Raw genomic sequence first — 14,353 nt, forward strand, 5'->3', positions numbered from 1 at the left:
TTTTTCGGTGTGTGCATGTTCATGCATGTGAGGTTTGCTTATGTGTAAGCATGCATATGTGTGGGAAGACCACAGGTTGATGCCTGGTTTATTCTCCAGCTCTCTCTCCCTTGTTTTTGGAGACAGGGTCTCTCACTGATCAGAAGCTTACTACCCTGCCTCACGGTTGCAGGGGTGCAGAAGTGCAGTCTCACACCCAACTTTCCTACACGATGCAAGAGTTCTAAACTCAGGTCCACATTCTTGGGCAGCGAGGACGCTACTGACCCGGTCATATCCCCCGCTCACATTTCCTTTTCTTAAGTACTTATAGAATTAGGCTGAAAAGACAGGCTCAGGAGTTCAAGGCCAGGTTTACAGCCAAAGGAAGCTCATAGAAAGTTATGCAAAAGAAAATTCCAGGAACGAACAAATAGCTGACCAACGGCAACATGTGCCATCTATACTGCAAGCGAGACAGGTTTTAGTGGCTCACAGTAACCTAACGAAATGAATCAGGACCAACCACTGTAGGTCAATAAGGCAAATTTAGATTAGTGTATTAGAGACTGGAATATGGGTTTGGTTTCAAAGTGACTCTACGTGGAAGGGAAATTATTTAGGAAGGTCTGGGGATGTTAAACCTAAAAGCATACCAGAAGCGCCAAAGTGCAAGGTGTCTTGGAAACTGATAAGTTTTGTTACAGGAAGACCCTGCCATAGATCATATAAAATTGGGTTCCTAGTGTAACCGTGTTGTTGACAGTGCCTTTACGAAGTGAACAAGTCCGTAAGAAGATTGTAGCCTTTCATTTAGAAGGGAATCGTCTCTCCCATGAGACTCAATCAGTTCCTCCAGCAGAAGTCTTCCTCAGTGCTGTGTTTCTCCTTCTGTTTCACTTTTCTATAAGTGTTTTTTGTCCTAGTGTTTCCAATCATGAGTGGCAGCAATGTGGGTGTCACCAGAAGCCAAGTCCAGCACCATGCTCCTGGACTCTCCAGTCTCCAGAAACATGAGAGCCAAGATAAATCTCTTTTCTCTGCAAGTTTTCCAGGATCACACACTGTTACAGCAACAGAAGCACAGACTAAGGCAGGGAGCCAAGGGAAGACAGAGAAACAGGAGTATAGCAATTCTTATTTATGGTATCTGTATAGAAAGGCAGAGGGAAGAGGCAGAAACCTGCCCTCTGAGAGTCCTGTGAGCAAGAAGTCAGGGAAGAAGTCATTGAGACAAAGGAAGAGCAGTAAGGAGATGAATGAACTTCCTTGAGTCATTATACACGATATATCAAAATCTCAGTCAGCTGTTAGTCAATCTTAGTATGTAAGTCTTACCTCACCCGTTACAGAAGGGGAACAGAACTGAGTTAAACAACGTAACCAATAGATGGCGAATCACATGGGCTGTATAGACAGATGGAGAGCTGAGCAATCGTCCTTCTAGTTTTTTAATTTATCTCTATATCACCCTGATTTTATTTTAAGCTTTTACATTTTAGCTGAAGATCACTCTAATTACAAAATATGAGGTGCTGTGCTCAGTCACCCTGTTTATACAGGAGTCTACAAGGTCAAGCTGATCCCTCCTACAGAGCCGGAGGTAAGAACTCAGACATGGTGGCTGTTCTCTGAGGTGAGGCAGAACTCTCAGGGAGAGTCTGGGAGACAGGGATTGAAAACTCAGGAGCCAGGACAGGAGGCGCAGAAGTCGAAGTGGCTCTCCCAGCACCATCTTTCTTGGTAAGCAGGCACTCATTCATTTACGTTCACTCTTGTGAGCTTGAGTCTATAGCACCATGCTTCATGCTTTTTTTTTTTTGTCCCAGCATTTCCTTTCTCCCTCACCCACAGTTCTAACTTCTCCGGACTTCTTCCCCTGAAGCATTTTTTTTAACAGTGAAAGGTATGCTAATGAAGGTATCTTTTGCATGTCCAGCTCCCCAACCCCTTTCAGGGATTCTTCAGTCAGAGAGCCTGAGAAAACAGCAGTGCTACCCAGCACGGCTTGTTCTTCATGAATTCATTGTCATCCAGCCTCAGCTATAGGAGTTGACATTTGACAATACCAAGCCTGGCCATCAGCCCATGAGATCGCTTAGAATGAGGACCACTGTCTAAATAAAGGTGAGCTGTGTCAACTGCACTCTCTTTTCCGTTAATAGAGAACAAGAATGCTGAAGTGCTCAGGTACTCCCCTAGTGGGGACTGTGAGATGCCATAAGAACAAGAAAGCATAGGAAAAATTAAGAGTAGATGGGTATGACTTTGAGAAAGGAAGTTGTCAGAGGAGAAGAAAGGCAACTTTAAAGATAGATTGAAGGAAAGAAGGAAAAAAGGAGAGGGGAAAGAGGAGAGAGAGGGAAAAGGAGAGGGACAGAGAGAGAGAGGGAGAGAGAGAGCAAGCATGCAAAGAAATGTACATTAAATGTTCACAAGTGTGACCATAAGATTTGCTTGGCATCCGCCGTCTCTACAAAATCATCAAAGTACAGGACCTATTTTAGATTCTGTGTGATTCCTATTTCTCTATTGCTGCAAAGGGGGTTGAAACTCTGACCTCCTTGTAACGGCCTATGACACCATCCTTTGCAATCAGAAGCATATAAGTGAAACAAGATGTTTGCTGCGTCTGTTTTCGGTGTTGCTAACATGAACAGAGCGAGCACAGTGGGTTCTGGCTCTAATCTTTTCAGTGACTCGTCCTATCCCGGGCCCCAGCGTCATCCTATGTAAAATGATAGCATTGAATTGGGTAATTACTAAATTGCAGTTGCTAGAATTCTGTGAGCACAAGAATTTGTCAGAGAGGACTTTGTTACTTTTGTAGAAATTTTGCTGATATACAGATGAAAAGCAGATCGGAGACTCACTGTAGGCTTGAAGACAGAGCTCAAACTCGAGACTGGTGTACCCCAAAGCAAGCCCATCCTCAGGCTTCCAAGGCTGGTTCCTAATTCCATCAAAAGCAAAGACAGTTTGGAGATGAAAGGTCCCCACAGCTCTCAGGGTGGACATATTCCTCAGCTGGTGGCACTATCTTGGGGCAGTTGGAGGAGGACATGGGGCCTAGCAGACGAAGCAGGTGTGACTTTAAGATTCTGTCAGGCCCCCAGTCTCTTCCAGTCTCTGCTTCCTGACCACGTGACAGGAGGAACTTCCCTTCCACATGCTCTCACCACAGTGTCCGCTCACCATGGGCTCACAGTCAGTGGGCTTCCAGAGGCGGAAGAACTGACGCTGCGAGCAGAGACGAATCATTCCTTCCTTCATGTTGCTCACTCAGCAGAATGACACTGGGGTAAGCGGAATGGGAAGGGATAGGCTGGATACAGGCTGCTATAATCTAGATGAAAGGAGTTTGTAATTCAGGCCCTAGTGGACTTAGAGCTGTCAGAGATGACAGGACTCTTAGGAGCTTAAACTTAATCTAGACTCCCTTTCCACACATTCGGTGTGGTAGCTCAGTGTCTAGGCGGGCGTTCATTACATGATGTTGTGAATGAAGGGATGAAAAGATGGATGGAAGATTACTTGGGTGAACGAGAGATTCTGATTTTGAGTATTTCAAAATCAGAACCATGTGAATTTTTAACTGAGCGAAGCAAAAACATTCCTTAAGGAACTTGGTCAACAAGAAAATTTGACATCTCTATTTCAAAACTGATTAGAACATATTATAATAAATTAAAGAATCATCTTAAATTTGTTAGGGTATAACATTTTCACAGCAGAAATCCCAGTCATAAATAGAGCTTAGAGTCTATGTTGTACATAGAGATTTTAATTTCAGATTTATTTATTTTTATTAAATTTATCTACATGTGTGTGTGCGCGCGCACATGTGCCATGACGTGTGTATGGAGATTGGAGGAGAAGTCACAGGGAACCACTATTCTCCTTCTATCACGGGAGCCCCAGGGATAGAACTCAGGCTGTCATGCTTGGTGGGTAGTGCCTCTAAGCACTGAGCCACTTGGTCAGCCCGAGACTTCAATTTTCAATACTTCCTTGAAGAATAACTTGTCCACACACCAGGCTTCGGAATGGAAAGACTGTACTGAACTAACCACAGCGATGTCCAGTGAGAGATGGCAGCTAATTCTGAGGATATAGATGGATATAATTGTGGAAGCCGAATACCTGAGGTCAAATGAATTTAATGCTGGTGTTGAAATGTCAACAACCTAAGTCAGACTGAAGGAAACACAGTTTGCAAAGCCTCCCTGCTGACAAGGCTTTGGTCACCCCTAGCTTCCATTCCAGCGAGTTCAGAGTCGTGTGCCCTTGCTCTCCAGTTCCCCGTGTGCAGCAAGGGCAGAGCGCAGACATGGAGACAGGGGTGGCGACACAGCTTGTAAGGAGCTGCTTTGGATTTAGAAGTTAGCGCCACAGTGGGCTGGGAACCAAGCCAAGGCGAAACAGCTCTGCAGACATTTATAGGGAGGATGGACCCCTGAGAAATGATGTACGGAGTTGGCTATGGAGGGGCAGAAACCTTCACATTGTCTCCTCAGGCCCTGACACTTTGCCAGGCTAGATTCTTATTAGCGTTCCCACTGAAATTCAGCGTGGCCAGAGCTCCTCGGTGCTCCCTTGCTCCACACAGCTTTAGAGAGTCTGGAGAGTCACAGCGGACCCCATGGAAGCAATCTCTTCCTTGCCTCCTTCACACAGGTGTTTACTGTGTATTTTGCTGGGAGCTTTTTTTTTTTCAAATAACTGAAGCAATTCTAGTCTAATGGAACAGGCATTCATGTTGATTTCTATCATCTAAAACCCAGGAACGCCTTTTGATAGTCAGAAAAGGGTGTTTTAAATGCTTGCCGGTTTTACAATTAACTGCTTGCATCCCTCAAACTCTTGAACCGAGGGAAACTTCATTTGCTCACCGCTGATGTTCTTAAAGGCAAAATAGGCGGCTTCCAATTTTAATATGGCAGCTGATGGGCTATTTATAAAGCAATTTAAAAAGCTCTCTTGAATCCAAGCTTGGACTCACAGCCTCTGTCTTCTGTCCAGCTCAGCATGCATTCTGGCTTCAATTGATCTGCTGTTTTGGCAAAAAATGAGTGAGTGGGAGTTGAAAATACACTTTAACTCGTAGGAAAGTAAGAGTTACGAGGAAGGGCTAAGCAGAAATCATGTAGCAGAGGGGTCAACAGAGGGGACTAACGCTGGATAGAGAGGTTGGCGCTATTTTAAAAAGAGAGGTAAGCGCAGCCGAAGGGAGAAAGAACGAGTTAACATAGTTCTGCTGGAGAGTAGAAAAAGGACTTCAGCTGCCTCGCGCTGCTATTTCTATCTCAATAGTACTCAGACTTGTCAGAACTTTCCACATTAATCTTTATGCATCTCAACAGTTTCTGTGAGTTTCCTTCCAGTCATTATAGTTTTTAATATCACTTGAGTTTGGTTTATATTAGGAGAATATTTAATATTTTCATATCCTTTCCAGAGAGAGAGGATAGTGAAGTCATGTCATCTGCTGTCCAAAACTCTTGTGAAAGTCAGCATCACACATCCGTCCCATTCAGGCTGGAGGCAGCCAGAAATATGGCACACTGAATGCTTGCCTTGTTGACTCCCATGGGAGGCCTCACCCCTTCTGAATGGACATGGAGGAGGAGAGGGGATGGGGGAGGGAAAAGGGAGAGGGAACAGGAGAAGAGGAGGGAGGGGAAACTGGTTGGTATGTAAAATAAATAAATAAAAGAAATATGGCAAACTGAAACTCAAATATTGACCTAAATTATGAACTAGCTCATAGGAAATACCGTGAAAAATGATCACAAACACAACACAGTCATTTGTGTCAAACAGTCCAGGACTGAGTTTGAGATCACCAGTGTGACTTTGGGTAATTATTTGGGTATTGAATTATTTACCCATGACTTACGTCAGTTAATTTGTGTATGGTCTATTCAGCATTGCATACACCTCAGGGCTGTTTTAAAAAGTACCCAGCAAACTAAAACACTGCACATAATAAAATAGTTACTGTTGATATTAGCAGTGTTACCCAAGTAATCCATAAGATGGTTCAACTGATAGAAAGATGAAATTAGTTCATAGCAATCGAAGCCTAAGCACCTTATTTATATCTCGGTGTGAACATGTATATAGTTAAAAGCCCACAGGTCCTGTCTCCATAGGTTTTCTATCTTGATCCTGCTATAGCTCTTTGTGATGCTGAGCAAGTTTCTTAATCTCTCTGGGCCAATCTTAGCTTCCTCACCTAGAGAAACTTAAGTACTAACTTGATCTTGGGAATTCATCTACCACTCTGGGGCAGACTGTAAGAATGAAGGAACACGGGTGTGTAAGACACTGCTAGTACAAGACTCCATTCTAGATTCTTCTAGCTCAGGCTCTATTTGTAGGAACCAACTCCTTGAATTAACTTGTACAAAAAAAACCAAAAAACAAAAAACAAAACCAAACAAACAAACTAAGGAGCTCAATTTTAAAAAAGGTCATTATTATCTGAACGTTCTACCAAATAGTGTCTGCCTTTTATCCTTCCATACAGGAGAGGCAGTAAAGTATACCAAACTCATTTTGAATGTAGATTACACCCTCATATAAAATGCATACAGATAGACAGTCGGAGAGAAACTTGTCTCAGTCCAGCCTTGCCTCTCCCACCTGATGCTCTGTCTCACTACAAACGAGGAAGAGCAGAGTCAGCTGCCCAAGGACTGAAATCTGTGCACTGTGAGCCACATTAAATCCTTCCTCCTTTGAAACTGCTTCTCTCAGGTAAATGTGTCACAACAGCAGAGTCTGACCAGCAAACGGCTCCTCGGGCTAGTGCTTACAGACACATTGTGGCAGTCGTCGCATCCTCCTAAGTGGGAATCCTTAAGAGAAACCCTAGTGTATGACAGATAGGCATCTCATTTGGGCATAAAGGCTGTAAGCAGACAGAGAGCCTCAGAATGAAGATGCTGGGTTTTATACCTTAAAAAAGGGAGGGTGTCGATACCCTGTCTGTGGCGTTGCCTTCGTCCTACATGAGAATTTGTTCTCCATCACTAAACTCAAGGGTCTTTTACTTTTCCTAAGAAATCGTCTTTAATGGGTATTAAGTTTCTGGATTATCATGGCTAAACTCTCTGATTAGTTTTCTTTTGCTGAGCAAAGAGATCTGAGGCTTTGGTGTGAGGCTCAACTCCAGAGTGGGATTGCAGTCACAGAAGCTCTCTGAGATCCATCTGGCATTCAATTACGTCAGAGAAAAACGGCTAAGCTCCTCTTACCTTTTCACCTTGCAAACCAGGGGGGCCCACTGATCCAAAAACACCATGGTCACCCTGTAAACAGAACACATGAAAGAAAATAGAAAGTGAAAGCTTCAATTTGAGAGAACAAGCCTTCGCGCCGACATCGCTGATCTTGACAATCGGCCCTAAGTTCCATCTCTTTCCTCTCAACCCTTCCCAGCATTCTTTCTGACTGTCTTCAGCATCTTCCCACAAACCCGGGGCTTCCTAACCTCTTCCAGAGCTGACTACCTTATACTTTTCCACTTACCTGTTTGTATTCCCTTTTCTGTGTTGTTCTGTTCTCTAGGAATGCCCTTGCCAATCTTACCAACAGTCTACAATGTCTAAAGGAGTTTCCTTAGACATCCCACAGAACTTCACTCCGTAGTCCCCCTTTTGGTGAAGCTCTGAGGTGTGTGAGATTCTGAGAGACTCTAAGGACTCAGCGGAAGGACTCCTCCTGCTTCTGCAGCTTCACTGATATCTTTTCCTGGGCAGCAATCACACCTCAGAGGTAAACTACTAAACTTCCTGGATTAGGGCCGACTCCTCCCCCCATGAGGACCTATCCTGAGGAATAAAGAAGCAAGGACTTTGTTGTTGGTGGTAGCTTTTCATTTGATCACCCCGCAACAAATCTGTTGCAGTGTCAAGACGGAGGCTCACGTTGAATACAGATACAGTTTCTAAGAGACTCGATGTAAATTTTTAAAATTTTATCATTTTAGAAGTACACCCCCCATCTCCTCCACCCCGGTCCAGCAGGGCTGGAGATGCAGTCTTGTAATCCTACTTGCTCTGGAAACTCAGGTAGAGGGATTACAAGTTCATGGTGTACCTGGGCTACAGAGGGAGTTAAAGGCTGGTCTAGGCAACTTAATGAAATATGACCCCTCAAAGTAAAACTGGGGGTGGAGAGGCCTGGGATGATGCTCAGTGGGTGAACTGCTTGCTGCACATACGTGAGGATCCGACTTAAAAGCTCCAAAGCCCAAGTGAAGCCGAAACTGGCTGCAGTAGGTCACCGCTGTCCCCCCAGTGCTGCTCTGGCAGGAAGGAGGCAGACAGAGGAGAGTCCCTGAAGGCTTGTGGCTCCGCTAGCCTGGGTTATGCAGTGGTGAACAACAAAGAGACCCTGTCTCCAACGCAATGGAAGACAGTACCAACAGTAACAGTCAAGGTTGTTGTCTGAATTTCACACATATGCTATGGCATGCGAATGCTCCTTACACACATACATACACATCATACACATTCCCAAACATGGTACACACATACACATCTACCGTACACCATACACTACCCACACATGGTACACACATGCACACACATCATACACTACCCACACATGGTACACACATGCACATACACGATACACTGCCCACACATGGTACACACATGCACATACACCATACACTACCCACACATGGTACACACATGCACACACCAAACACCATACAATATACACACATGGTATGAACACACACACACACCATACACCAAACACATACACACACACCATACACCATACACTATACACATACCTACATATATTAAAGACACATCCACTGAAAGGAGAGTTCTGGAGTCATAGTTTAGTGTACAGTACTTGTCCTGGTCAGTGATTGCACTGAGAAGGACAAGAAATAAGGAAATGTGTCTGTCATTTTAAAACCATAGGTTTCACTTAATGCTCAACGGCAGAATGATATTAAATTTTGTATCTCATTGCATTTCTTATATACAATATTATCCACGGTTAGTACATAAATAAGTCAAAAGAGAAAATACTTCAAATAGAAACATCATTTAAGTTTCCACTCCCAGACTGAGCCACCCTGTATTTTGTACAAAAAAAATCATAGAGAAAGATAAAACCAAGCATTTGATATGGATGCTTATGTTTAATCTCTATTTTGAAGTCACCGAGTAGAGTTGACCTCTAATTCCAACATTTAACAAGAGAGCAAACATGCTATACTTAGGCATTTTAAAAGATGGCATTTGTATTTCTCAGATTTCCTGGTATTTTTCCTCATAATTATGACCACATCAATGAAGATATTGTCTTTCTGGAAATAGACTTTGATTCCCTTATTGTGTTTTGCAGCATCTCTACACTTAGTTCCATAACAGAAAAAAAATTACTAAAAGTTTAGATATTTTTGAGGATTCCTGGCGAGGCTTTAAGTTTATAAAAGTTTCTTTAAGTCAATTACGAGGTCAGATTTCAACTCAGCAATCACTGGAATTGTTTGGAGATTTTTGACTTGTGATTCTATATCAATATAAACAAAGCCATCTTATTCTTGTATCACATTTATCAAGAGCTTTCCAAATGCCTTCCTATGGACTGCATTAGCCTTTTAGACTATAGACTTTATACCAGATGGAGCAGTGGTTCTCAATCTGTGGATCACAACCCCTGTGGCCTCTTTCACAGGGGTCGTCTAAGACCATCGCAAAATGCATGCTTGTGTTACAATTCATAATAACAAAAGTACAGTTGTGAAAATAAATTTATGGTTGGGGAACATGAGGAACTGTATTAAAGATTACAGCATTAGGAAAGCTGAGAACCACTTGATGTACAAGATTTATAACATTCCTAAAATATATGACTTTGTACTTAGGCGTTACATGCTCACATATATTAACAGTAAAACCTTTGAGGTTAATAACAAGTCCTGGGCCAGATATGGAGGGGCAACTGCCTGTGAACTCAGCACTTGGGGAGCAGAGATAGGAGTCAGTGTTATTTTTAGATATGCAGAGATTTCAAGGCCAGTCTGACTTACATGAGACATCATCTCAAGGGAACAAACACAAACAAAAAAACCACATTCCGTTCCAATTTTAGCACATTCACCCCGTCTGATGCAACGTTAGTCCACAGCAGACACTCAGTAACCTTACTGGGAAGACAGATCATCCAGTGAAGATGAACATAATATACTTAATTCTTCAAATAGTTCTTTGTTAAACTTCAGCAGTTTTCTGCTATCTTCTCTGAACGCATAATTTAAAAAGAGAAAAGTAATATATTTATTTGTGTAAATGTATATGGTGTGTGTTTGTATGTGCGTGTGAACATGTGCCCATGTGTGCACCTGCTTGAGTGTCCTCATTCGCATATGCACATATGGAGGCCAGAGGTAATGTTGGATTTCCCTCTGTAACTGTTTGCCTTTCATTTGGATGCAAGGTCCCTAATAAAACCTAGAATTTGGGGCAAGCCCCTAAGATTTGCCTTTCTTGCCTTGCAGCACTCAAATTATAGACCCCAGCTCTGTCCACCATGTTAGTTTATAAAATACAGTTGCTAGGGAGTCAAACCCAGGTCCTCAGGAAGGTGCAGCAAGCATTTTACCCACCATGCCATCTTCCCAGACCCCTAGAAACTTTTGTTTGTCAATATTAAAAATAAAGAAAACTATTTTTATTTCATTGAAAAATAATTACCTTTTCTCCAGAAGCAGCTTGGCCAGGCGAAAACCCGGGATCTCCTTTGGGGCCCTGGAGATGATAATTAAGAGAGACTTCGTGAAGCATGAGTTACGTGGTGTGTGCTACCGGGTTCAGTCACGTGTCCACAGACACTATACACAGTGTCGGGTATTAAATAGCGTCATTATGTGTTCGTGAGTTCACAACAGCTGCGGTTCTCACCACAAGGCCAAAACTGCGCCCGTCAGTGTTTCATTATGAACGGAGCAGGGACCCTGTTGGAGGAGCTAGCGGCAGCTAATGGCTTTCTTCATTTCTTCAATGCTGCAGCCGTGGATAAGTTCCTCAGGTCCCAGTAAGCAGCGTCCAGCTCAGGCATGCAAGGAACTCTAATTAGCCTCAGTGGCTCACAAAGAGGAGACCTGAAGTCGAAGGGAGACTACCATTGGGGAAGGGAAGAGAATGACAGAGGGCTCTTGGGCACGGAAATGACTAAAACCCGTTAAATCCATTTGAAAAACTGTTAACAAAAAATAGAGAAGAACAACTTTGAGCTAGACACGGGTTGTTTCCTTTTTAGTGTGTTTTTCAGTCTTGTTTGTAAAAGCTGAAACCTCTAATAACATCCCAAGTACAACTGAAGTTTAAAACAATAAACATTAAGCAATATTATTATTAAAACTATTTTCTTTGCAGAATAGTAAAGTTTACATCACCTTTGCTACTTTTGAGACACAATGAACTTTTGTTATTATTAGCTAAATGTATTATTCCACTATTGACAATTATTTCACATGAATAATAATGCTATTATTCTAGTATTGGAGTGATGATAGTTTAAAAAGAGAAAACTACTCATCACAAACCTTAACATTTCATTACCATTCTCGGCTAAGACAAATAAGTCTCCATTCATCCATGGGAGAAGTAACTGCATCTTCTCTCATGGATGTATGGATACCTCTGAACGGCTCACAAGCTGACCAACTGGGGAGAGATGACCCGAGGAGAAGCCCCACCTGATGTTCAATGTTTTCTTTTGACCAATTACGAATAGAGAAAAGAATTAGCCATACAACTACGAATGCTGTGTCCTTCAGTCAAAGACTTTTTTTAAGAGACAAGCTTGTTTTCTAGTTGCCTGTTCAGAGCTACCACCATTTCAGGTAGCAATGTGAGAGTGGTTACAAGACTCTTGACCTAAGAAATTGGTTTATGGTATTTTAATAGTTAAGGACTCAGCTCATTAAATAACAGTAACAATGATAAAATTATATTCGGGGCATAGAGGAAAGTACAGGTATCCCCAGTACTTAGGAGGCTGAGGTAAGAAAAACTTTTGAGTCCAGGAGTTCAAAACTAGCTATGTAGACACAGCAGGACCTTTATCTCAACAAAATAAAGCCTGAAATACCTTTAGACCCACTGACATTGTCTATTGTTAGAACCTGGCGTCTGTACTACGTGCTATATGGTATTATGGCTGTAGCCCCCATGCCACTACAGGTCCTAATGCAAGCTAGGAACTGGGCTGAGAGACCCCAAAACACAGAGACAGACACACAGAGAGACACAGAGACATGGGTCACTCTTGTGCCAACCTTATTGTGCTCAGGGACAGTTTATATAGTGCTCTGGCCACGCCACAGCTCCCGGGATTTTTCAGCTGCAAACCCACCAGCTGCCATCAGGGTCTCGTGCTCAGAGCAGCTGCAAGCAGCTCAGAGCAGAGGAAAAATTGTTTTGCTCAGTGCAGCTACAAACATAGGAAAAACAAGCCACTCACAGGGAATTTAGGGTCCTGCAGTCCGCAGCCCCCAATAGCTCCCAATAGTCTATATAAAGGGAACAATAAAGTCTAGATAGAATGTTATTTGCTTTCGATTGCTGAGATAAAAAATATTGACCAAAAACAACTAAGGGAAGAAAGGGTTTATTCGGCTTACATTTTCCAATCCCAAGGCAGGAATTCAAGCAGGGCAGGTGCCTGGAGGCAAGAACTAAAGCAGAGGATAGAGAAGGGCAATGCTCACTGGATTGCTTTTTTTATGATGCTCAGGAACACCTGCCCAGACAATCTTGTTAAAGAGCCACGATCTAGGACTGTCAGAGACTTTCTATGCCCCAAGTCTAGCCTGAAATGTAAGAAACTTTTTTTTTTTTGAGACAGGGTTTCTCTGTGTAGCTTTGAAGTCTGTCATGGAACTCGCTCTGTAGACCAGGCTGGCCTTGAACTCATAGAGATCCACCTGCCTCTGCCTCCCGAATGTTGGAATTAAAGTTGTATGCCACCACTGCCCAACCAGAGAATATTCTTTTAAGAAGTCAAGAAAATGGTGTACTGTTCATTAGGAATTTCTCACCTTTGGACCTGGTAATCCAGGTAACCCAGGATTTCCATGTGGTCCCGGAATGCCCTGTAAATAACAAAATTTCTCATTATTCTAAGAACAGATATAAGTAACATGGCTTCTGTTGACAGTCATATAACCATTACATAATATAGTCTCATTAAAATAAATGCTAAACGTAAAATGAAAACAATATCTTGAAAGCGATGCCTTCTGCCACCTTTGATATTCCGGTCCTGGAGAGAACAGCTGTGTTTCTCAGACAGTAAGGCAGTGGAGTTCATCTCTCACATCAAATGCTACCTCGAGGTGGCATTATACACCACCTCGGTCCAGAGCACAGGGCTTACTGCTCCATCTAAGCTGTGAAGAGTCAGAACCCAGCAATGTTTGATCCTTTGGCATCTGTACTCTTCGGCCTGTGCATTCATTTATACAGCCAAGATTTGCATATGGGATAAAGACTTCCTTCAATCCTCACTTCACTAACTCTGTCATATCGATCCAGGTGCTTTCTCAAATCTCAGTTTTCTTCTACCTCCCTTTTAAAAGATTGAACTCATTTGTCTTCATGAGATAATCTCTTTCTCCTGACAATTGCTTTGGAAACTCCTGAATGTGAGATTCATAGTATGTTGCCTCCAGGCATTGTATGCTGTTTTAATCTGTTAAGTAAATATCGTGTTATTGTTTCAACTACAACATGACTCGCACTATTTAGTTCCAGGATTAAAATATCTTTAAAAAGAGACTCTGTATCTTACTAGTCTGGTATTCCGTCAGCCACTTGAATATTTGTCTATTTGATTGTACCTTGCTGATAAATTATGATCATCTTGATTTAAAAATTGATTCTTTTCCCTGAGAACCTAGTTTGAACCTTGAACTATGATCACACTTGACAATTTTCATTACTAACTCATACAACAACCCTGTAAGAAAGCTAATTTATTCTGACTCACGCATGAGAAAAATTAAGTGCTCACACCAATGAGCACAGAAACCGAGACATTCTCCCGAAACCATTCAGGTCTGCAGGTGCCTGATGGGTTTTGTCCTTCTGCCTCTGGATTCTCTAGGCTCACATCTTAACACAGAACATAATTCAGCAATTACTTGTCTCTTCAGGAAAATACTGCTTTGGGAAACTCAACAATGTTGACACTGAAAATACATCTAGCAAGAATAAAACTAAGGAGAGGCTATTACAGCCCATGCATTGGTAACTGAGAAAGAAAGGGAAGTAGGAAGATCTAGGAGATTGGTGAGTGAGTTGTTGCTGTAGATGTCAGGGTAATGGGTTTAACC

General features: G+C 42.5%; 1 protein-coding gene across 1 annotated transcript in view; it reads right to left on the bottom strand.

Moving 5' to 3' along the window:
- Nucleotides 1-14,353, bottom strand: part of Col24a1 (collagen type XXIV alpha 1 chain) — a 256,486-nt gene that overhangs the window by 214,662 nt on the left and 27,471 nt on the right. The window contains exons 5-7 of the mRNA XM_087897474.1: nt 13,058-13,111; nt 10,710-10,763; nt 7,242-7,295 (exon numbers count right to left, since the gene is read on the bottom strand). Coding sequence (XP_087753600.1) covers nt 7,242-7,295; nt 10,710-10,763; nt 13,058-13,111 — 162 coding nt within the window. The remainder of the gene's footprint in view (nt 1-7,241; nt 7,296-10,709; nt 10,764-13,057; nt 13,112-14,353) is intronic.

The sequence above is a fragment of the Myodes glareolus genome, chromosome 17 (genome assembly GCF_982192425.1).
Source record: "Myodes glareolus chromosome 17, mMyoGla1.1, whole genome shotgun sequence".
In the NCBI taxonomy this organism is placed as follows: domain Eukaryota; kingdom Metazoa; phylum Chordata; class Mammalia; order Rodentia; family Cricetidae; genus Myodes; species Myodes glareolus.